The sequence below is a fragment of the Macrobrachium rosenbergii genome, chromosome 42, assembly GCF_040412425.1.
Source record: "Macrobrachium rosenbergii isolate ZJJX-2024 chromosome 42, ASM4041242v1, whole genome shotgun sequence".
Taxonomy (NCBI): domain Eukaryota; kingdom Metazoa; phylum Arthropoda; class Malacostraca; order Decapoda; family Palaemonidae; genus Macrobrachium; species Macrobrachium rosenbergii.
Window position 1 is genome coordinate 16,625,622 of NC_089782.1, and position 24,784 is coordinate 16,650,405.

General features: G+C 34.5%; 1 protein-coding gene and 1 long non-coding RNA gene across 2 annotated transcripts in view; one reads left to right on the forward strand and one right to left on the reverse strand.

The window, feature by feature from the left end:
• The window catches only part of LOC136827998 (uncharacterized), a 143,567-nt gene extending 132,629 nt beyond the window's left edge, over nt 1-10,938 (forward strand). The window contains exon 3 of the long non-coding RNA XR_010849877.1: nt 10,815-10,938. This is a non-coding gene — a long non-coding RNA (uncharacterized lncRNA). The remainder of the gene's footprint in view (nt 1-10,814) is intronic.
• On the reverse strand, nt 10,354-18,746 carry LOC136827997 (cuticle protein AMP4-like). Its single transcript, XM_067085611.1, has 3 exons — nt 18,242-18,746; nt 12,473-12,687; nt 10,354-11,043 (listed from the first exon to the last, which is right to left on the reverse strand). The coding sequence occupies exons 1-3, from the start codon at nt 18,248-18,250 to the stop codon at nt 10,815-10,817; spliced, it is 453 nt and encodes a 150-aa protein (XP_066941712.1). The 5' UTR covers nt 18,251-18,746; the 3' UTR covers nt 10,354-10,814.
• Nucleotides 18,747-24,784: the final 6,038 nt, after the last annotated feature.

Genomic DNA, 24,784 nt, shown 5'->3' on the forward strand with positions numbered 1-24,784 from the left:
ATCTGTTCAAGGTAAACCAAATTTTCAGTGAATGATTAATGCAAAATATTTTCTATTTCTCAGACTATATGTTTTGTTTTTATGTACACACAAAAACCGAAGGGAAAGACATACAGAAACAAATACGCTGGCTTGACCAGAAGGGAAAGAGGAACATAAAAGAAGGAGGAAAGCTCTGCTTATCCAGTTGGTGGCTCAGTGGATTAAAGAGTTGGATCTTAGTGCATGTAATCCAAGATTCGAGATTCGAGGCGAATGGAGAAATTCCTTTGATATCAAGGTGCATGAGATTCTCGTAGTCTTTAGTATATATATATATATATATATATATATATATATATATATATATATATATATATATATATATAAAAATATATATATATATATATATATATATATATATATATGTATATATATATATATATATATATATATATATATATATATATATATGTATATATATATATATATATATATATATATATATATATATATATATATATATATATATATATATATATATATATATATGAGTATATAGTGTAATCATATTCACTAGTCATACTCCTACATATATCCACACTCATCCGCACACACACCCACACATACACATACATGCATACGCACAAATGATGTTCTGATCAAAAAATATTCTACGTGTCATTCACTTTCTCTTTTTGAATATGAAAATGCAATATTTTATGATCTCCATGCTTCAATTCACTTCGGTGTCGTATATTTCTTTACATGAGGTCAATATTAGCATAAAATGATGAAGATGAGGATATTCGTTTTTCTTCTTTCTCTTTTACTCTCTCTCCCTGTATGTGCGCATGACACACAGACACAAACACACACACACCCACACACACACACACATATACAGTACATATATATATATATATATATATATATATATATATATATATATATATATATATACGCATATATATAAATATACATATATTACTTTTCCACCGCTCTCTTCCCCCAAATCTCTCTCTCTCTCTCTCTCTCTCTCTCTCTCTCTCTCCTACCTCTTTGACCCTAATTCATACATGACCTGTCATGGATCTTTGGAGCTGGAACGAGAGGCACTGGGCGTCGGGAGAAGTGGCCCTATTCTCTTTGCCCTCATCTATCTATCTATCTATCAGTGTCCTAAATAATGTATTTTTTTCCTTATCTGCTTTGTTATATTTATTCATATATCTGTCAATCTTGCGTTTTCTTTTCCCCCAGTACCCATTTTCTTATCTATCTCTCTGTCTCATAAAATGTGTTCTCCCGAGGTGTTAGATGAGGTCGGCTCCTGTCTCCCTGCAAGGTAACTTCTTTTCTCTTTTCCTTTCACCAATTTATGGGTCACAATATCATGGATGGGTAGGACGAGTGTTAGGGGGAGCTTCATACTCCAGGTGTCCCAACCCCCCAAACCTTTAACCCCACATTCGCTCTCTGGATATGTGATAATTTTTATGTTATAAATATACTTTCTTAATTTCCATTGGTCTCCTGTTACATTCTTCCTAGTCTGCAAGATTGTATCTTTTCCATTATTAAAAAATATAATTTTTCAGCAAATTTATTGCACGGTTTTCACGCCTGATGCTACCTACATTATTACGTTCTTAACTGAACTGTATCCCTTTGGAAATACAGCTGCTGCATTTTCAATTCTCCTTAGGTCACTTGAACTTCGTTGTATTAATTTTTAAACATCTTTCATCTTTTATTTTATCACTGTCTCATTTTACGTACCACTTGGTGCTAACGACGTTTAGACAGTGAGTAAAATATAAAACATATCCATTTAAGTTTTTCTTTCTCAAAACTTCGTGTAAAATAGTTATCAGACTTTGAAATTCCGCTCCTCTCCTAACGATCACTATGCCAAGAATCATTAGAATTCACAATAAATGAGATCACTAGGTGAGGACAGTTGACATCTGAACACCGAAACCTTCAGCGAATGCTTTGTAGGAGTGCACTAAAATCTGTTATCTAAAATTTGACAGTCTTATGAGATTATTATGAGGTCTCTATTTAGGAAACATATTTGAAATACGTAATTAAAGTCTTGGAATTTTACCTTAATAGAAAGCGATGAAATTCAAAATTTAAAATGTAAAATTTATTGAGACTACTTTGTCGGGAAGCACTAAATTCTTTAATAAAATCCTATATGATCACTATAATTAATTATATTGATTTCTATACTTCTATGCCTAATAGGTTCCCCATGTAAAGAGACTCTGAAACTTGGTAATCTAAATTTTAACTCTTGTGAGGTCACTATTTTAATAAGCATTACAATTCGAATATCTAAATCTTGTGGGGTCACTATCTGTACGAGTATTGAAATGCTAAGGCATTTCTTCTGAGATTACTAAGTCAGAAAGCATTGGAATCTCTATTCAGAAACAGGAGATCATTGTCCTAAGACACATTGAAATCTAAACTTCTATATGTTATAAGATTACTAGATCAAGGGTTACTGAAATCAGAAATGTAAAATCTATCACCATTTTAATGAAATTTAAGACCCCACACCTTTTTCAGAATCTGTAATAAAAAATATCACGAGATCACTAACATTGTAAGCCAAATATCTATGTTTTATAAGATCACAATGTCAGGGGTCAATAAAGTCTGAAATATGAAATATATAATTCATATAGGGTCACTAGTTCAACAAGCATCAAAATCTACGCTTCCAAATGTTGTGAGAATACTATCTAAAAGAGCATTGAAATAAAATCTTTACCATCTTATGGGATTACCATGTTTAGGAGCATTGAAATCAATAATAGAAAAATCTCACTGTCCTAAGTAGCATTAAAAGCTCTACCTCATTTACCTATGGGATCATTATGGCATGGAGCATTGAAATCAGAAATGCGCAACTGAGAGGTCACTATTCCAATGAGCATTGAAGTCTAAGATTTAACTACTAGTGGGATCACTATCTGAAGTAGCTTTGAAATCTAAACTAAATTATACTATTGGATTATTATATGAGGGAGTATTGAAATCTAAAATCTAACAAAATCTTTGTGGGATCACAATCTGTAGGAGCACTGAAATGCAAAATGATGTCTTCTGGGATTGCCTTTAGAAAGCACTGGACTCTTTATTCAGAAATACTGTAGTAGATCACTGTCCTCAGACACACTGAGGTCTAAACTTCTGCACTTTATCAGATTATTAGATCAGGGGACATTGAAATCAGAAGTATAAAATCTATCACCATTTTAATGAAATTTAAAAATTTAACGCCCCACACTTTTTTGGAATCTGTAATAAAAAATATCATGGATCACTAACTTAGGTAGCATCGTACCCTAAATTTCTATGTTTTACAGGATCACAATGTCAGGGGCATTAAAATCTGAAATATAAATATATAATTCTTATAAGATCACTAGTTTAATGAGCATCAAAATATACGCTTCCAAATGTTGTGAAATCACAATCTACAATAGCACCGAAATAAAAACTATCTTTTGGGATCACTGTGTTTGGTAGCATTGAAATCCATAATAGAAAAATCTTATATGATCACTGTCTTAAACACCCTTAAAAACTCTGCTTCATTAACCTATGGGAGCATTATGGCATGGGGCATTGAAATCGAAATGCTCATCCTACGAGGTCACTATTCCAGTGAGCATTGAAGTCTAGGATTCAGCATCCATTGGGATCACTATCTGAAATAGCATTGAAATCTGAACTAAATTATATTATGGAATTACTGCATGAGGGAGCATTAAAGTCTAAAATCTAACAAAATATTTGTGGGATCACTATCTGTAGGAGCATAGAAATGTAAAGTGATATCCTCTGAGACTGCTGTCAGAAAGCACTGGACTCTGCAATCAGATATAGGAGATCGCTGTCATAGGACACGTTGAAATCTAAACTTCTGTGTTTTATCAGAGTACTAGATCAGGGTATATTGAAATCAGAAATATAAAATCTCTCACCATTTTAATGAAATTTAAAATGTAAGATTTCACACCTTTTTTGGAATTTGTAATAAAAAAAATCATAAGATCACTATCTTAGGTAACATTGTAATCTAAATTTCTGTTTTATAGGATCACAATATCACGGGGCATTAAATGTAACATATAATAAATATATAATTCTTATAAGATCATTAGTTTAATCAACATCAAAATCTACCCTACCAAATGCTGTGAGATCACTATCTAAAATAGCATTGAAATCAAATCCCTACTATCTTATGGGATTAATGTGTTTGGGAACATTGAAAGCTATAATAGAAAAGTCTTATGTGATCACTGTCTTAAGTAGCACTGAAAGCTCTACCTCATTGGCCTATTTCTTGTCATGTGCATCACCCCTAGTGCTGTTTCTTCGCTGCAAGTCACTCTGCTTACCTCATCCATATATTTCTGCCTCTGCCCACCTCTCGTCCTTCAGCCTTTGATATTTCCTGGTGGAAAAATTCTCTGCAAACAATCATCTTGTCCTTTTATTATATGGAGTAACTCAGGTATTTTTGATCGATATCTGGAATGTTTATGGGACAATCATGTTTTTGTTGCCCTGTTACTAACTGTTGTATGCAAAATATGGAGTAACAAAAGCAGCGGTAAATGGTAGTTGTAGGCGAAGAAGGAGCGGAAGAGGAGGAGGAGGAGGAGGAGGAAATCTTAGAGAAAAATTAAAGGAATTACTAAAAAAAAATACAGACTTATTATAGCTACTTTTCATTGGAGTGATAGCAACAGAGAGACAGAGAGAGAGAGAGAGAGTAGAGGCTGATGCAGCAGTAACAGCAGTTAGTACTAGCACTCATAAGAATATGAGGAGTAGGGAAGTAAAATAAGAGGAGAAATAGAAAAAAATTACTCGCAAATACAAAATCGCATCATCATAACTTCTCTTGAGGAAGTAATAGTAACACAGGATAGTAGTAGTATTTGTGCAGTAGCAGTAGCAGCAGTAGTAGAGGAACAAATGCAGTTAAAACGAGAGAGAGAAAAAAGAAATAAAATCACGTGAAAATAAAAGAGAAATTCTGTTCATACAATGGATTTTTCAGGAGGTGAAAATTTCCATAGGTCAGAAGGCATTGCTCTCTCTCTCTCTCTCTCTCTCTCTCTCTCTCTCTCTCTCTCTCTCTCTCTCTCTCTCTCTCTCTCGCGTGCTCGCGCACGCGTTAGACATTTCCAAACTGAAAGATTATTTTTAGGGTTTAATGTTTTTGTCAATCGAAGATAGAGTCTTGTCCTCCTGGGTGTTTATATATACATATATATATATATATATATATATATATATATATATATATATATATATATATATATGTGTGTGTGTGTGTGTGTGTGTGTGTGTGTATGCATATATGTATATACATACATATAAATACACACATACATAAGTAAATATATATATTATGTATACATATATATGTATATATATATATATATATATATATATATATATATATATATATATATATATATGTGTGTGTGTGTGTGTGTGTGTGTATGTGTGTGCATGCGCGTCCTTATTGCTATGTACTCAAATATATCATATTGGAATAATAATCTATAGACATCCGTAGGACGTATGTATGTATGTATGTATGTATGTATGTATGTATGTATGTATGTATGTATGTATATGTATAAGTACGTAAGAAAAGCGGAGGCTACCATTTAAATACAATAAGTAACATTGACTTCCAGATGAGGAAAATCTAATAACAATGGGCGTGAAAAATTGAATCAGTCATAGATAAAACGCGAAGCTCCTCTCTCTCTCTCTCTCTCTCTCTCTCTCTCTCTCTCTCTCTCTCTCTCTCTCTCTCTCTCTCTCTCTCTGTGGTCCCCATGATGTAGTGGTCATACTTTCGACTCTCGACTCTCAGTCAAGTTACTACCTATGGATCCGCAAACTTGATCTCAACCGCAAATTAGGTACCTGTTCGCTAGGCGATTGTTGAGAGTGCCCTTGGTGTATATATATATATATATATATATATATATATATATATATATATATATATATATATATATATAGAGAGAGAGAGAGAGAGAGAGAGAGAGAGAGAGAGAGAGAGAGAGAGAGAGAGAGAGAGAGAGAGAGAGAGAGAGAGAGAGAGAGAGATAATGAAAACTGGGAGGTCTTCAACGAGGTTAGCCCCAACCCATTAGGAAGAAACCATTTTTAAGATTCTGGTCTTTAAGTCTTTTCAACCACGCTACGAACATATACAGAAGCTCCTTACCTTACCTTACAGACCTTACAATTCGTTCAGGTTGCCCCAGGTCCCCTCAGTGTGAGGCGCCTTTGATGTCTACCAGAGAGTTGCTAACGCATCTTCCGGTATATTTTGCATCTTCCAGTCTTGGATGGTCTGGGATGCATCTTAGATATTTGTCGAGCTTATTCTTAAACACATCTACGCTCACTCCTGTTATGTTCCTCAGATGAGCTGGTAGCCCATTGAATAGACGCTGCATTATCGATGCTGGTGCGTGGTGGATTAATGTCCTGTGTGCTTTCCTTAATTTTCCTGGTATAGTTTTTGGCACTATTAATCTACCTCTGCTTGCTCTTTTGATAATTTTAGTTCCATGATATTTTCGGTAATTCCTTCTATCTGTTTCCATGCTTGAATTACCATGTAGCGTTCTCTTCTCCTTTCAAGACTATATAAATTTAAGAATTGTAGTCTTTCCCAGTAGTCAAGGTCCTTAACTTCTTCTATTCTAGCTGTAAATGACCTTTGTACACTCTCTATTTGTGCAATATCCTTTTGGTAGTGTGGGTACCATATTATATTGCAATATTCAAGTGGACTACGTACGTACGTTTTATAAAGCATAATCATGTGTTCAGCTTTTCTTGTTTTGAAGTGCCGGAACAACATTCCCATTTTTGCTTTGCATTTTGCCAATAGAATTGCTATTTGATCATTGCATAACATATTCCTATTCAACATCACACCAAGGTCTTTAACTGCTTCCTTGTTTGTGATTGTCTCATTATTAGGTCCTTTATATGCATATAGCATTCCTACTTTATCACCATAGTTCATTGATTCAAATTTATCAGAGTTAAATACCATCCTATTTATCTCTGCCCATTTATATATTTTATTTAGGTCTCTTTGTAGCGAGTTCCTATCTTCATCACAAGCAATTTCTCTACTTATTCTTGTGTCATCTGCGAAACTTCTTACTACTGAGTCCTTAACATTACTGTCTATGTCTGCAATCATAATCACAAACAGCAATGCAGCTAACACCGTACCCTGTGGTACACCGGATATTACCGTAGCTTCATCCGATTTCTCATCGTTTGCAATCACTATCTGTTTTCTGTTTTGCAAAAATTCTTTTATCCATCTTCCTACTTTGTCAACAATGTTATGTTTTCTCATTTTTTTTTCGCTAATATATTATGATCTACCTTGTCAAAAAGCTTTTGCAAAGTCTAGGTAAACCACATCTGTATCTTTTTCATCTATCATATTTTTATATATGCTTTCATGGTGGACTAACAGTTGGGTTTGTGTACTTTTCCTGGTACAAAACCATGTTGTCCTATATTGAACAAGCTATTTTTCATTAAATGTTTCATTATATTTTTTTTTTATTACCCTTTCATATACTTTCATAATATGAGATGTCAGACTCACAGGCCTATAATTACTTGCCTCTAGTCTTGAACCACTTTTGAAAGTAGGAGTAATATATGCTAATTTATGCTCATCATAAATCTTGCCTGTATCTATACTTTGTCTTAATAATATTGCTAGCGGCTTTGCGATTGAATGAACCACTTTCTTTAACAATATGACAGGTACTCCATCTGGTCCTGCTGCTGATCCATTTTTAATTTCATTAATAGCCTGCACAATATCGGCTTCTGTAATATCTATATCTGATAAGTATTCAGTATTTTCATCTCTTATTTCTGTATCATTATCTTCATTTTCAATTCTAGGTGTAAATTCACTCTTATATCTTTCTGCTAATATGTTACATATTTCCTTTTTTATTCGTTAATCGCCCTTCAATTCTTAGAGGGCCTATTTCTACTCTTATTTTATTCATCTTTTTGCATATGAATAAAAAATTTTAGGGTTTTGCTTGATATTTTGTAGTGTCATTTCTTCTAGGTTCCCTTTTTCATTTTCTTTTGATTGTATAATCTTTTGTTCTGCATTTTCTATCTTACTTTTTAGTTCCATCACTTTCCATGCATTCTTTTCTTTTGCAAGAGCTTTTTTCCACTTTCTAATTTTCTGGAACAAGATCCTTCTGTCTCTTGGAATTCGTGACTGATGATTACTTTTTTCTTCGGTATATATTTTCCACTATTTCCTCTGATATTTTATATAATATATCGGTATTTACCTGTATATCATCACTTACAAATATATTTTCCCATTCTTTGTTTAATTCTTCATTTATTTTTGACCAATTTATATTCTTACTATAGAAATTGTATTTTCCATATCCTTCCCATTTTTCGTTTCTTGCTTTTCTCTGTTTTCATATGTTCTGGAACGGACTGTTAGTTCTATGACATTATGGTCCGAAATACTCGTGTTATATACTATTATTTCTTTAACATAGTTCACCTCGTTCACAAATACTAGATCTAAAATATTATCCTTTCTTGTTGGTAGGTGATTTATTTGCTGAATGTGATGTTCTAGTAGCATATCTAATAGCTTTTCAAATTGCCTATCTTCTGCACTACTATTGCTCTCTTTTTTATATGTATAAATACAACCACAGTCTCCTATTCGTTCTTTCCACTCTACAAAAGGAAAGTTAAAGTCTCCAGTTAGGAGTATAGTCCAGTCCTTGTGATTTCTACATATTTCATCCAATTTTTCAATTATTATGTCAAACTCTTTAGTATTAGGGGTCTATATATTACAATGTTCACTAATTTTTCAGATTCAAATTCTACCGCTATTAATTCACATTCTGCGTTACTATATTTCTCACAGATTTTTCCTTGATTGGCATCTCTCCCATATATCGCCTTGTAAGTCTTCTGTCTTGCATACAAGTATTTGATTTCTTAGAAATTTAAGCCACTTCACTGTAACACTTTTACGACTTCATCAGGTTATAGTCGTCTTGTTCGCACCGTCATCAGCTTGGATGCAAGGGTAAGGTGTGTAGATACTGAGGCCTTTTTATTTAACACTTCTACCTCACAACAGATTAGCACTTGTGAATACCTTTCTACTTTGTTGACAGAACATTTGGTGTCCATATTGAAATACCAATATAATTTCTACACAATCTCTCGTAACTACTCGTCTTCAACAGTCTGAGAACTATTTTATTTCTGATGGCAATTCTTTCACCTCGTTTTGTTTGTACATTAATCGCTAGTTCAACCACACATATAATTAATATTAACAACTAAAATATTCGAGACAGCAAAATCATCATATATATATTTTAATCCGCATTACGGATTTATGAACAAGTGAACATATTGCAGAAAAAATAAACGCAGGTAACAGTGACAATAAATTTACTGATGCATGAAAATATTGCAAGACAAATAAAGAAATAAAAATATTAATTTACACATTTATAGAAAGGATATAACCTGATGTATTGTTAAAGTAAGAATTGTCAAATCATAACAGTATTAAACAAATCTATGAATAAATGAAAATATGATTTCTTCAAAGATCGAACTTGTATTTCTGGTATTTAAGAACTATCACTAGATATCTTTCAGAAATTATTACTTACCGGAGCGTTCAGCCTTTCCCCCTTAAAGGAAGTGGCGCCAAAATGTTTCATTCTTCTGTTTCAGTGTCCTTTGTCTATACAAGGGATGGACTTTCAATCTTCGATTTCTAAAATGTTCTTAGTACATATAAAAACAAACTCACGATAAAAAATGCCACAGTAAATATAAAAGTTTTATTTTTGTACATGCATACTCCGTAATTTTTAAGATTCATTAGAAATGAAAGAGTTTAGTTTTATGACACTGTTTCATAAAAGGTGAGAAACGAACTTTACACGGTTTATAGACGCTTTATTTCATCTTCAAATACGAAAATATAAAGAGGTCTTACATGAATCATGGTCCTTGTTATTAAATATATAATGAGGAAAGGTAGCCGAAGGTCGTATGTGTCACACACACACACGCACACAAACAGAGCAAAGAGGAAAATGGAAAATGTCTTTCGTTCTTGGTCTATCTTTAATTCTAAGAGAGAGAGAGAGAGAAACCTGAATCTTTGCTGCTGCTCCTTTAGATCTACAAGAGACTGAAGAATCTTAGCGAGAAGAATGGTTTCTTTTAGGACTAATAGACTCATGAATTTTCTGCAGCATTTAATGTTTTTTGTTCGTTTCTTCAGGTTTTCAGTTTTCGTTGATTTGATATTCTGAAAATTTTAAGGTACCATAAAGCGTCCAATTATGTTTCCCAGGCTCAAGACGCACACAGTGGGATATTTTTAGTCTTGAGAGTGTTGTGTTGTTTCTTATTTGTTATGAGTGAATTCAGTCTTATATGCTGAGATACTGATAGTCTTTCCGAATGACAGTCGGTGTTTCCAGTCCTATATTTTGTATATTGTCTTGGTTTTTTCAATTGCTGAGTGAATTCAGCCTCATATTTACAGATATGATTTTGTTTATAATTATGAATTTAGTGTTATTTATAGAGATATGTGCAATTTCATAGCTGCATAAGTTATATCATACATTCAAATTCGTGTTGTTTCTAATCTTAAGAAGGAAAGAAAAAATAAAGTATTATCTCTACAACTACAGCTACTCCTGCACTTCGACTAGCTGCTCCTCAACGCTGCTGGGATCCTCAAAGCTCTTCAGTTGCTCGAGCCTCCTCTGCTCCTCAGCGAAGGCAATTTGGTCAAGGACAAACTGCGGAATTGGGTGGGGAAACTCAGGGGCCACCGGAAGGAGAGGAGACTGCACCTGGAATCCGTTCTCGTCCGCGATGTAGGACACTTCGACCACAGTGCCGTCTTCCAGAGGGTAACTGCAAGGTATGTCCTCTCGTCAAAATTGATAGTGGTATGCGTAATATAAGAGAGGGTCGAGACATCAAGTCCCGACCTTAGGGACGTTACTAATATTATTCCAAAGATCGGATCCAGGTACTTTTATTCTACGTACTCTTAGGGGACAGGGGTGAAACATGTCATTCCTGGGCTAGACATCGGCAAGAATAAATATAGTTTATTATCCTTAGGCTATCATTGTTATAAAATTTAGTATATACACACTATATATATATATATATATATCTTCTTCTTTTTCTTTTAACGTGCTTTTATTCCCATTTTTGTATGGGGTAAGCACGATGCCTTCTTTTGAAGGACTTTTTGATTTGGCTTTGGGGTAGACCTGTGGTCTCGATCGGCTGCCCTGCCTGACATCGCTTAGACCCCGGTACGTATGTTTCATGTATCATACCAGACCCAACACCCTTTCTTCCCAGCAGCGAGAAGTTATTGCGCGGGTATGGCGAGCGTTCGAGACGTGTGAGATGTTTGTTATGTTTTTAGAAGGTGTTGTAGTGGCTTTGTTTTGTGTGTGTATTTAGTCTGTAACATCCATTTGCTTTTTAAGCAAACCTATCCGTTGATTACATATATAATCCCGGGATGTCTACACGGATAGCAAAGTGTCTGCCTCTCTGATCAGCCGGCTTGCGGGATTGAACCCGCGCTACAGACCTCTACGAAGTCCGAAGCTGCTGCTGTAACCGACTGAGCCATCGAGGCTCTTATATATATATATATATATATGTATGTATATATATATATATATATATATATATATATATATATATATATATGGGTGTGTGTGCGTGTGTATGTATGTAAATCTGTGTGTATGAGCGTGTCTCTAGCTTTCAAACTCTCTCTCTCTCTCTCTCTCAGGAAATGATAATCAAGTATGACATTAATGTTAATGCCCTTTTAACCAGATTATTATTATTATTATTATTATTATTATTTCAGCTTCTACTGTTGTTGTTATCCCAGTACAAAGACCATAAAACATAGGCTTTTTTTCGCGGGCGAGGAGTAATATATAACTTCTGTCTGAGCACATGGATGATGACGGTAACGTTCTTTTTTTCAGATATGATTAGTTCTGTAAGATTTTAGTTTTAATAAGTGTTTATGCAGCGTCCGGGAGAATTTGTATCCAGGAAGAATGAACGGACAAAGTTATGTTTTTTTATTATGACCAAAATGGGCAAGGTATTAGGCAGGTTATATGATTTAGACAACACAGTAAGGAAGAGTTTTATATAATCAATAAGTGAATGGCATGGGGAATTGATCAAAAGTGGTTTATGACCTCTAGAAGACTTATTTTAACAATATGTACATATTTGTGTTTTATACCACTGTAACTGTAATCCCAATTTACGACCGTAAGCAAAATATTCATACCTGAAGGATCCCTCCACGTTAGTTTGCCCCTGAGTTCCTGCAACTCCTTCCTCCTTCTGCACGATTCCATTTTCCGTTTCCACCTGGAAGGAGTATGCACCTTCTTCGGGCTGCACTCTTTCGTCGCGAAGAATTTCGATGACCTCCACAGGTTCTGGATCCTCTAGATCCTGAGGGCGGCCCGAGGCTAAAGCCAGAGTCGCTATGAATATGATCTGAAAGCGGTAAATAGCAGTAAATGAATTTATCAGTTCACTGAGTTATAGAATTTAGGAAAACATTGACAGTCACAAAAAAGTAATCCAATAATTCCTCAACTCCCATTCTTTCATACACTTTGAATCTAGCATTCTTGTAACTGATCACTAAAGGTTTCCGGAGGACAAAGTCTGTTAAAAACCACCTTTTCTTAATAAACTTAGATGTACTAGACGAGCAACATCACCAAACTTCGTTATTTGTATGTTTCTTATATGGAGCTCCAGAGAGCCTGGTCACCTTCGTATTTCAACCATAATTCAACCAAAACGGTTTTATAATAATCATGGTGATGATAATCATAAGTTTTGTATCACTTTGCCTCACTACTAGTGTGGAAAGTCCTGTAAAAAAATAAGTTTATGAAAAGGTCACAAAAGGAACATATCCCCTTAAAAATAGTTGGCCAAAGTCTATATCTCCCATGGATAATGTCTTCTTAGAAGAACATTCCCAGGAAAATATCCCACAAGGAAGGTATCCCCCAAGAAAATAATTTGCCAAGGAGTACATTCCACAGGAAAACATCTGTGTTGAAGAGTGTCACTGGGAGAATATCCCACAAGAGAAAATGGAAAAATCCATAGAAAAGACTCCCCGAAAGGAAAATGTCTGTAATCACCTGGAGAAATTATTACTTAATAGACAACCATCCAAGGAAATATTTCCCCCAGTGAAGCATACCACCAAAAGTAATCCCTTGAGGAATATATACTTCCAAGGTTAATAATATCTGGAAAAATCCCATAAGGCAAATCTTCCACAATGCTTGCATCCCTCCATATGAAGTATTCACCTGGAAAAGTTTGACAAAGGAAAAAAAATCCTTTAGTGAATATATCCTTCCAAGGAAATGATCCTTCATTAAAAATCCCACGAGGAAAAGCTCACCTAAAGAATATATTCTTCCAAAGAAAATTTCTCCCTGGAAAAAAAAATTTCCTAAGGTATATATCCACCAAGGGAAATATCTATTCGTTAAAAGTGTTTGCTGAGATATCCCTAAAGAAAAATAAGATAAAGGAAACTACCCTCCTTACAGAAAAGACCATCTGAGTACAATGTTATTCAGGGAGAATATTCGTTAGGAAAATATTTCTTAAAATTTAAGACTATATGAAAATTTATGTAACGGAAAATATCTTACAAGGAAAAATGTACTAACGAAGAATAACCCAGGGAAAATACCTTCATGAAAAAAAATTCGAAGGAAAAAATCTTTTAAGGAAGATTTCCTTAAAGGATAATAATAGTAAAAGAAAAGGTTCCAAGGAAAAACTACCACTAGGGGTGCACCTTAGGGGAAAATATTCCTAAGAAAAAAAAATTCTTCGAGGAAAAATTCGCTAAAGAAATATCCCTCTTGAATTATTCCTTACTTATTATTTTACCAGCTTGTCGAATACAGTGTATTTTTCTGTGCCATTTTGCAAACAAACGATGTAGAAAATAAGAAGCTATTGCATAAGGGTGATAAGATTGAAAATACTGTCAAACCAAGTAACAATATCTTACGAATCAAATTTCAAAGCTGACTACTTGTCCAGTTTGTGAACGGGTGGGATTCCTCTGCGTTAATAAAGGCGGAAACTAAACAACCAACAAAGTGGTAGTCTATTTACTAACGCAAAATGCAAAGCCAAAATAAAAGTGAAAGCATAGATATTTCTGGGAAAATGATAAAGCACCTTCGTAGACCGATTGTAAAACATGAAGCAATCGAGAAATAGCCGAGGGACTCCCCAACATATAATTACAGCATCTTCATCTTCATCTTGATCATTATCCTTTTCTGTGTATCCATTTTTCAATGCTTTCCTTTTGATGGGTTAGCTGTTGCAAATAAGCCTACAGGCAGTAAGGATGAAATTAAACGTATTTATTAATACTAGTTACGGTACATTTAAAAACTTTCCGTAATCGATAAATAAATTTGGCCACTCTGACTGGATTCAATAAGCGCTGATTAAAGGTCTTCCAAAAGCAAACCCAGCGTTGATGATGGTGATGACAAGAGTACAAATTCCCACAATAATAATGAAATTTTATGCCGTTTGATTTTGAGCCAATTAATTGAAGAGCGTCTGGATTTTAAAACAAAAAAATGTATCATGCCCAGAGAACGCCTGAGAATGAATAATGGAGATAATCAGCCAAAGTTAATTGTAGCGTCTCAGAGTCCATGTTATAATCACAGCAACAACCGTCTGACGGATGTACACAGAGAGAGAGAGGACTTAGAGAAGCAAAAAGGGCACCTCAGGTCAGCACGAATCGAAACCTTTACTTTCGAGAACTCGTGAGTTGATTACGGTTGGGAATTTTGATTGTAGGTGACACTTGCGGGCTTTGGAATATCAACATCTAATTTTCTCCCCTCGTTTGCTTTTATGTTTTTGTTACCGGATACATGTGTTTGTGATCGAGCTTCACTCAAGCAACAATTTTAGTTTTCTGTAAAAGAAAACTATTGAGATGGCCTTGTCTGTCCATCCGCACTTTTTCTGTCGCCCTCAGATCTTAAAAACTACTGAGGCTAGAGGTCTGCCGATTGGTATGTTGATCATTCACCCTCCAATCATCAAACATACCAAATTGCAGCCCTCTAGCCTCAGTAGTTTTTATTTTATTAAAGGTTCAGGTTAGCCATAGGTCGTGCGTCTGGCACCCCTTTCCGTAGGCGTCGCCGACGCACCTTCACTTGACCGCATCTGAGGAGGCAACTATGCGCTGCCCGGTCGTAGCTGAGAGTTTCATACTGCAGCTCATCGAGAGGCTCGTATTCATACAGTATTATACGCTGTACGGAAAACTCGATTGCGCCGAAGAAACTTCGGCGCATTTTTTACGTGTTTATTATAGGTGACAATTGTATGTCTATTCTATTCTCAACTCACTTTCTTCCTTTCTTCTTTTCCTGCTGTAAATTGATTTTTATCCCAAGTATCAAGTTTCTATTCATTTGTGTCACTCAATTATTGGTTTTCCGTTCAGAGGTATCCTCAATGACTGATCGGTCGATTCAGTGAAAAAATGTTTTGTTTATTCTTCTGAGTGATCAGTAAAGTAATCCATTTTGATTTCGTCAATGTATGATGGCTCGACATATTGTTTGGGAATGATGCCTGAATTAACGTTTTATTATTTGATTAATCATTATTATATGGTATTTTGATTGATTAACCAATTAGATTAATTGATTAGATTTATGAAGTGTGTTTTCTTCTTAACTGATGGACTGACTGATTTTATTTTTCTTAGTTGGTTGATTGTTTAACAGCATATATATGCTGTCGGACAGCCGGATTTCTTAATTAGTCACTACTAAAAATCATAAGCGATTGTGTTTCTTACTAATAATCATTTATTCACATTGATTAATTGAATGATCAGTTGTATAGTTAATCGCTTGTACGATGTACGATGGAAGTTTCTGGCAATTTATTCCTTCAAAAATGAACTAAGGTGTCATTAAATAATAATAATAATAATGAGACAGGGAAGTGCCAAAGGATGCTAGTATTCCGGTTTTCAGTCTCTTGGGATGAGGTTGCTAGCCCCATGAGCACTTTATTTAACCCCGAGTTGTGACCGCTACGACCGCCTAACTGCCAGGCACTTAATTAACTATTTAAGCCACCAGAGATTTAACAGTTTTGAACAGTGTTCCCATCAGGCCGTACTTGCCCATAAAACGAAGCTAAGTCTTCTCACATGGTAGTCGAGAATGCTACCGATCACACATTGAAGTCCGTTTTATTAAATAAACAAATTACCGTTTCTTGTCATCTAACCAAATATTTTTATCTTAGTGATTTCAGTGTGCGTATGACCACTGTTTTATGGTAGTTAATTTATCTAAATAGTTGTTTACATGTCATCACCATATTCATCATTGTTTGCCTTTTTAGGTAGAATGAAAGGCGTACTAGTAATATAAGACGTAACTGATAATAATGAGAAAAATCTGTATGTACACCTTTAAATATACACACATTATTTAATTATGCTCACATATATATATATAACAATACATATAAAGTAATCCCATAAAAACACACAAACAAGTAACAATATACACATATATACACACACATATATATATATATATATATATATATATATATATATATATATATATATATATATATATATATATATATATATATATATATATATATATATATATATACATATATGTTTGTGTGTGTGCATATACAAGTATATGTGTATTCACATGTATCTAATATTTAGCACAATGATCCAGTCAGATTCACGCAAAAAGGTTATTAGACAACGACTTTACAAACTGGTGACTTGTGATACGTTTCGCAGTGATTGTCCCGTTTTCATTCCTCCTGACGCCAAACATCCTTATTCTGACAAACACATGCACATGTGTGTGTGTTCACGTTTGTCCTTATAATCGATATATGACCAATACGATGGAGACAAAAATAGTAAGAAAAAAAAATCTTCTACTGGAGCCTCGGTGATTTCAACGATATGGTAAGTAGCAATCTTCTTCCCGAAACGTGGACTTAAGATGGAGACAAGAGAAGGCTTTCCTTCACATTTCTTCAATTTAGATTTTCTAAGTTTTTTTCACGAAAAAAAATGAGAATAAAAAGTTTCGATGGAGAAGAGGGCAATTGGGCCACCCTGATAGGAAGAACATAAGATAGAGGAAAATAATGATTTGTAATCTTTATCACTGGAAATGTTTTCAAATGTACCGCAGGATATGAATGAAAGAGAGAGACAGAAAGACAGGATTACATTTTACAAAACACGTAGATATGTACCGTATATAAGCACACATATACATATGTATATATATTTGTATTTATGTAATATATATATATATATATATATATATATATATATATATATATATATATATATAGATATAGATATGTGTGTGATATAATATATATAGTATATATATATATATATATATATATATATATATATATATATATATATATATATATATATATATACACACATATATATACTTATATATATACATATGTGTGTATTTATAATATTCTCAGGCTATATATGTACACGACCATAGCCACACACGCTCATATTTCACCTGTATTTATATAAATGAAGCATAATAAAGTAAATTGTTGCATACATACGCACGCCCAAACACTCGCACACACATATCTATGGATATATGTATATATACGTATGTAAAATATATATACATTATATATATATACATATATGTGTGTGTGAGTGTGTGTGTGTGTATATACGTGCAGTTCTTAAGCAGCACAGGAAAACAGTGAACAACATAAGCAAAAATATGAAGACTTCGAGTTCAGGAACATTAATTTCTTCCGTAATATCTTACAGTCTTAATAATTATTTTAAGGTAGTAAATCAAGGGTATAAATGAATCAATATACGTATTCAGTGATAAAGTGGTAATTAAAACAATCTTAAAAATCTAAACTCGCGAACTGAGGGATAACCACGACACTTGTTCAAACTTACGATTTTCATGTTGCCCAATTATTTCACCACGCAACAAATGGCGTTGGAGATGGCTCTTTCAGCTCCCCCTTCTGTATATCGTCTTTATGCTCCTTGGATAGATATTGCCGCTGCAAGCGATGAAGTGGTATATTTATATATCATTCAGTAGAAGGAGTCCTTCGAAGGTAGGGTCCCGCCTACATCCCTCCAAAGGCAGGTCTATCCAGCAGGAGAAAACCAGAAGTACCTGACGATCCTGAAGAAATACCAGACCCCAAGAGGGTTCAAGAATTAATTTACCATGTCAGCTTATTGGGTTTCAGTCATACGTCTTGTAATTGCAGAGGGAACAAGGACGACGGAGAAGGACTTCATTACTCTTCAGCCAGAAATTACAACTTTTTTGCTCTCAGTTTTTCTCCTTCACCTTCTTTTTCCTTGTTTTACTATGCTACCAAAGGTCTTATTCACTTCAGTATCACATACAGCAGTGTTTTTATTTTTATCCCATGCCAGAAATTCGTTCATTTTAGAAATCTCGAATATTTGATTTATATATAAAGTAAAAAAAGCGCCGAAGTTTCTTCGGCGAAATCGAGTTATCTGTACAGTGTATAATCGAGGCCACCGACAGCAGATCTATCTATCGGTTGTCTCGGTATAATGCTGTATGAGCCGCGGCCCATGAAACTTAAACACGGCCAGGTGGTGGCCTGTCTTATATCGTTGCTAGACACACGATTATGGCTAACTTTAACCTTAAATAAAATTAAAACTACTGAGGCTGAAGGGCTGCAGTTTGGTATGTTTGATAATTGGAGGTTGGATGGTGAACAAACCAATTTGCAGCCCTCTACCCTCTGTAGTTTTTAAGATCTGAGGGCGGACAGACAAAGCTGGCACAATTGATTTCCTTTCCAGAAAGCTCAAAACCTATTTACCACACAATACAGTGCCTATCATAAATATATTATAGACCGTTGCGTGCCTGTTATAGCTTTGTTCTTGATTCGGACATGACACGGTGAAGTCATTATGGCAGTGACTGTTTCGTAGTTCCTCACTGAGTCCACCTAATTGTTGGAGAACGATTATGTAGTGAACAGTATGCAGTGTGCATATAGCAATTAAGGTATATACACGTTCATGCATATGTCCATGGATCGCCTTCACTCTGCTGCCTGTCAGGGTCTGCTAACGAAAAAAAAAAAAAGTATATAAGGCCGGTAGCCTCCCATCAGAGGACTTGCTGAGAAATTAGAATTAGGGCCGTGCCCTTCTAGACATAAATACACACACACACACACACACACACACATATATATATATATATATATATATATATATATATATATATATATATATATATATATATATACATATATATGTGTGGCTTATATGTTTCAGTGCCTATTGCTTGTGTTTCTTTGTATTGTTTTATTTTTATGTTATCTTTAGCTTGCCTTCGTAAAATTATATACTTTTCTTCTTTAATTTTTCATTAAGCTATTCTTTTCCTACACATTTGATACTTACTTTGCTTGACCTTCCTTATAATTTGCTATGATCTTTTCCTTTTCAACATGTATTTTGTATATGTATATATATATATATATATATATATATATATATATATATATATGTGTGTGTGTGTGTGTGTGTGTATGTATGTATGTATGTATGTATGTATATGTATATATATATATATCTCAAGGATTTCATCTTCCCACTCTGATTAGTGTCTACAATCCTCGTAGATGGCATTATTGTTATTGCTGGGAAAGCCAATACTTCATTATATTTCTTGATATCGTAGCCTGGTTCTTACTTAGTTTTGTTTACCTTTCTACACGTGTTGTTTGAGATCTTCCTCCTGTGCAGCTGAGAGGTTTTTTCTTGTAATTTTTGTAGGCGTATCATCTTGGTTCTTGCTCTTGACATCTGTGGAACTGCATTCTCTTTCAGGCTTTACGTTCTCATAGATTCTTTGCATAGATTCGTATCTCACGTGTCATCTATAACACGCTCTTCTTCATCTTATCTTTAATATCTTCAATTCCCATCATTGTTGTAGAGGTTCACTGTCTTTGTACATGATTCCTCTGGCATCTTATGTCGATATTCTTTTTATTTTTTCTTCTCGTTTCTTTATTTACCTACATTTATGAGCCAGATTCTTGCGCACTTTTCGACCTGTTTGAGCGATAATACTTGCGATTTTTCTTCTTATCATTCTTTTTTTTTTATTTTTTATCGTACATTCCATATTTAAACACTCATATATCAAATAAATACATTATCTGATATTTCTGGCTTTACATACTTTTCAATTTTGTGGAGCTGTTTTAAAAAAGAAATTCAAATACGCGCTTATACAGACAGTCCTACATGCATAAATGTGAATACACCAATGCACCGAGTGTGCATCTGCATATTTTTCTGTGTCTAACAGCCATAGTCTACGGCTAATTAAGTTTAAACAAGCATTCTTCAAGCCGAGGGCCAGCCACTCACCACTGGCCCCTATTTAAGTTTGCAGAATGAAGTCTTCCAAACTTCGGGAAGGTACGTAACGTACCTAGTCGGAACTCGCCGTCTCGACCCTCCCTTACATTACTGTCATTTCTTACGGTAAGGCACTCAACAAGTATACGCACACGTGTGTGTGTGTGTATGTGTACGTATATAATTATTTCATCTAGACATACGTGCGCATGCATAGATGATCTTTTTTTCAGAGAGACGAACGTAATTACAAATAATAGACGATCTGGACTTCTTGTGACTTTACTGGAAGACTTTGCCAATTCAACGACCTCTGTCACCCACGTCGTCCTTGAATATTATTGGAACACGACTCTATCTTCGTCTTCTTTTTCGTATTCTTCTTCTCTGAAGATTTTGCAAAGAGTGTTTTGTTCTTCGTTTTTTCACATATAATTTTGTAAAAATTTACGTGCAAAAAACGCTGTTAATGAGTATTTCTTTACTACTGACGAATTCCTGCCAGAGAGTTTCAGGTTGAGTAATTTTGTAATGTTTCCCATTGTTTTGTGTCTATATGGCTGTTGGTTTTGAGTAAATACTCTCATAATTTTAGGCCTTTGTTGTGTCTGTGCGGAGTATTTTCAGAAAGTATGTTTGTCGTTGTCGAATATATCAGGAGTCTTAGTTCTAACCTATGCTCACGTTCGACTTCCATTATTTCATGGACAAATTATACCCCATAATTCCCCGACCTAATGTCCCTTTACATGTCCTCGATGCCATTCGAACCAAATGATTGACTTTGGCTTTGTCTTATTCTGTATATCTCTTTTTCACAGTGACATTATGAAAAAAATATTTATGTATTATATGAAAGAGTTCATTTTGACCACAAATAAGCTTTGAAATGGAAGGAGCATTTTGATTGTTGTTTTGTTTTTATTTTAGCCTGATGTAACGATTAAGAATTGCGATCCTTTAGCCAGGTAATAAGGTGATTTTATGATTTTTTTTTAAATACTTAGTGTAATTCGTTTATAGTCACCAACGAGTATTTCAATAGAAATTAAAGAATGTTATTTAGGAAAAATAATGGTCTCCCGTTTGAAGGCCTTGTCCTTTTCATTGTTTAGTTCTTTTGTTTTTAAGAGGACAATTTATCTTAGGTTTTCTAAATATATAATAGTAATAATAATAATAATAATAATAATAATAATAATAATAATAATAATAATAATAATAATAATAATATTATTATTATTAGTAGTAGTATTATTATTATTATTATCATTATTATTATTATTAATATGGATAAAGCATCTCTATGAAACAGAGAAAGGAAAATCTTACACAATGAATGAGCTAGCGAAGTCATCTTCCTTTCACAGAGAGAGAGAGAGAGAGAGAGAGAGAGAGAGAGAGAGAGAGAGAGAGAGAGAGAGAGCCTAACCTTTCCCTTGGAAATCGATTCATGTACGTCATATTCTTGCTAAACCTTTTTTTTTTTATAAAGATGGATTCAATTATTTTTCTTTCTAACCTATTATTGGAAAAACCCGTTTTTAAGCTGAATGAAAATTGTAGTTCTCTTGTGAATATCCTACGAATTTTTCATGCATTTACCAAATTTCGTCGGGTCATTGGTGTGATCATATTCGGAGAATTTCCTTTATATTATATGTATATATGCATTTGTGTATACATGTATGTAAGTATGCTATTATTATTATTATTATTATTATTATTATTATTATTATTATTATTATTATTATTATTATTATTATTATTATTATTGCTTTTGTTGCTGTTATTATTATGACGTGACTAAGCTACTGGTAAATAGTAACTTCCCAGGTACGAAACCACGTCCCCCGTTATCAATAAAAGATAAAACTGTGTTTATATGTGCATGTGTTTGTATGTATGTACTGTATATACACTCGCACGCATTTTTGGCCATGTACATGTATTTGTGCGCTCATGATGTTTCCCACATTCCTCGGTCTCATTTTCCAACCTTGTTCTGCCCCACCATAGCTGACCTTGGAAGGTCGAGGCGAACAAGATCAACTCTTCTCATTTTACCTTGAAATCAAGGCCCAAAAGCTTCCTAGACCTTTGACTGGGTCTCCACGGGGTTCATCTGAGAGAAAGAGTCCCTTCTTCCTTTCCTTCTGTAGGGAGGTCCCTGAACATAACAGTGGCATGTATGGGTGATTACATGGAATTTCTATTGTTGTGGATCCCTTCCTTCCTTTTCTGGCTGTGAGGATGACATCAGGACGTCCTTGATAAAGACAATGAAATGCTGTACAATGTTTTAGGGATATCTTCTTGTTAAGGTCATCTTCATTCATTGGTTAAATTTAATGCCGATAGAGAGAAGTTCCTAAGTGCGGCACTGAAACACCTGGAGCGAGTTTACGGGTTCCTGCTGCTAGAGGTACCTTTATTCCTTTTTCTGGCCCTCAGGATGATCTAGAGTTGTCCCTAAGAACACCTATATAACTAAAAGGTGAGAGTTAGACATAGACTTCAGTATAGTCAACACAGATAGTCTAGACTCTAGAGGTTAATTAGATTATGAAACTTTCAGGGAAAACTTTTACTTGAACATACATTACTAGGCACTTTTAAACCTAGGCATAACTATGAACGAAATCTTCTAGAAAGCCTGAGAGAGATTTAAAAAAAAAAAATTAAAGGACGGCTTAGGAACGAATACGAGAACAGATGCGAGAAAAGCAGTGAACGATATCTTGAGGGTAATATCGAGGATGGCTTTAAGTACAACTGAGAATGAACTTGGGGGCAACGTCGAGAAAAACCTCGACAACCTCGGACAGGAGTGAGGTCTTCTCTGGTAATGAGGGGGCCACATACTGACATCGTTTTGGTTGGAGAGAGAGAGAGAGAGAGAGAGAGAGAGAGAGAGAGAGAGAGAGAGAGAGAGAGAGAGAGAGAGAGCTGTGAAACATCTAATAAGCCAGGTAGATACATAACAAATCCCATGTTGTAACCTAATCTACATGAGACTCCCCAAACCATGACATGTTTCTTCAACGTACTCCGAGCCAGGACTCTCAGAGGATATAATTCAGGATTCCTAGAAGAGGAGTTAAATTACATGTCTACAATCCATGACCTTCAGAAGATGCAGAGGCATACTCTCTCAAACTAATCCAAGTTTTCATGAAAAAAGTGGAGACCACGTTTTCCAAGACTTTCAAAAGATGAAGAGACACACATCTTGCTCCTAACCCTAATTATCAGTTAAACCCCACTGCAACGGCCCCATTCAGGGATTAAGCTGTCAGTCCTGGAATTCCTTAAACTAAAAGGTTATTAAAAGTATTACTTTAAAAATGCCTTGTACTCCGATTGTCACCTTCGAGTAATCAAGAACTAGTACGGAAGGTACTTGGGGAGTAGATTAATTCGAGAATATATTACTATCTTTGCACATGGTACTTTTAACATTAAGCAACCCATAACCCAGTATTATCCATTTCACTATACTTTAAGAATAGCTTACTTCCTAAGGAAATTATATGTTCACCTAGCCTGAACAGGATTCGAACCCATGCCTTTTTTGATAGTACATAAGTTCGAGTCTTGGTCAAGCTAAGGGAGAAATTCGATCCTAATGGATTATTTGTTGCTTAACGCATACATACATACATACATACATACATACATACATGCATCACACACACACACACACACACATATATATATATAAATATATATATATATATATATATATATATATATATATATATATATATATATGTATATATGCTCACACACGTATACATTATCGTTTATTTTTGAATGTACCATAAACGGTGTAAAGGATATTTGTACAGGCGAACGTGTATTCATGCTGTATAATAATAATAATAATAGTCAAGATACCTCTTCCAGTATATACTTTGTAATCTTTGCTCCAGTGATTCCTATTCATCCGTGTTCCTACCTGGGTTTATCCTTCAAGTTCTGTACGGCACAGGGAGGTCTTATTAGGAAATAGGAATTACTCAATATCGTTTTTTAAGCTAAGTCATTTTTTGC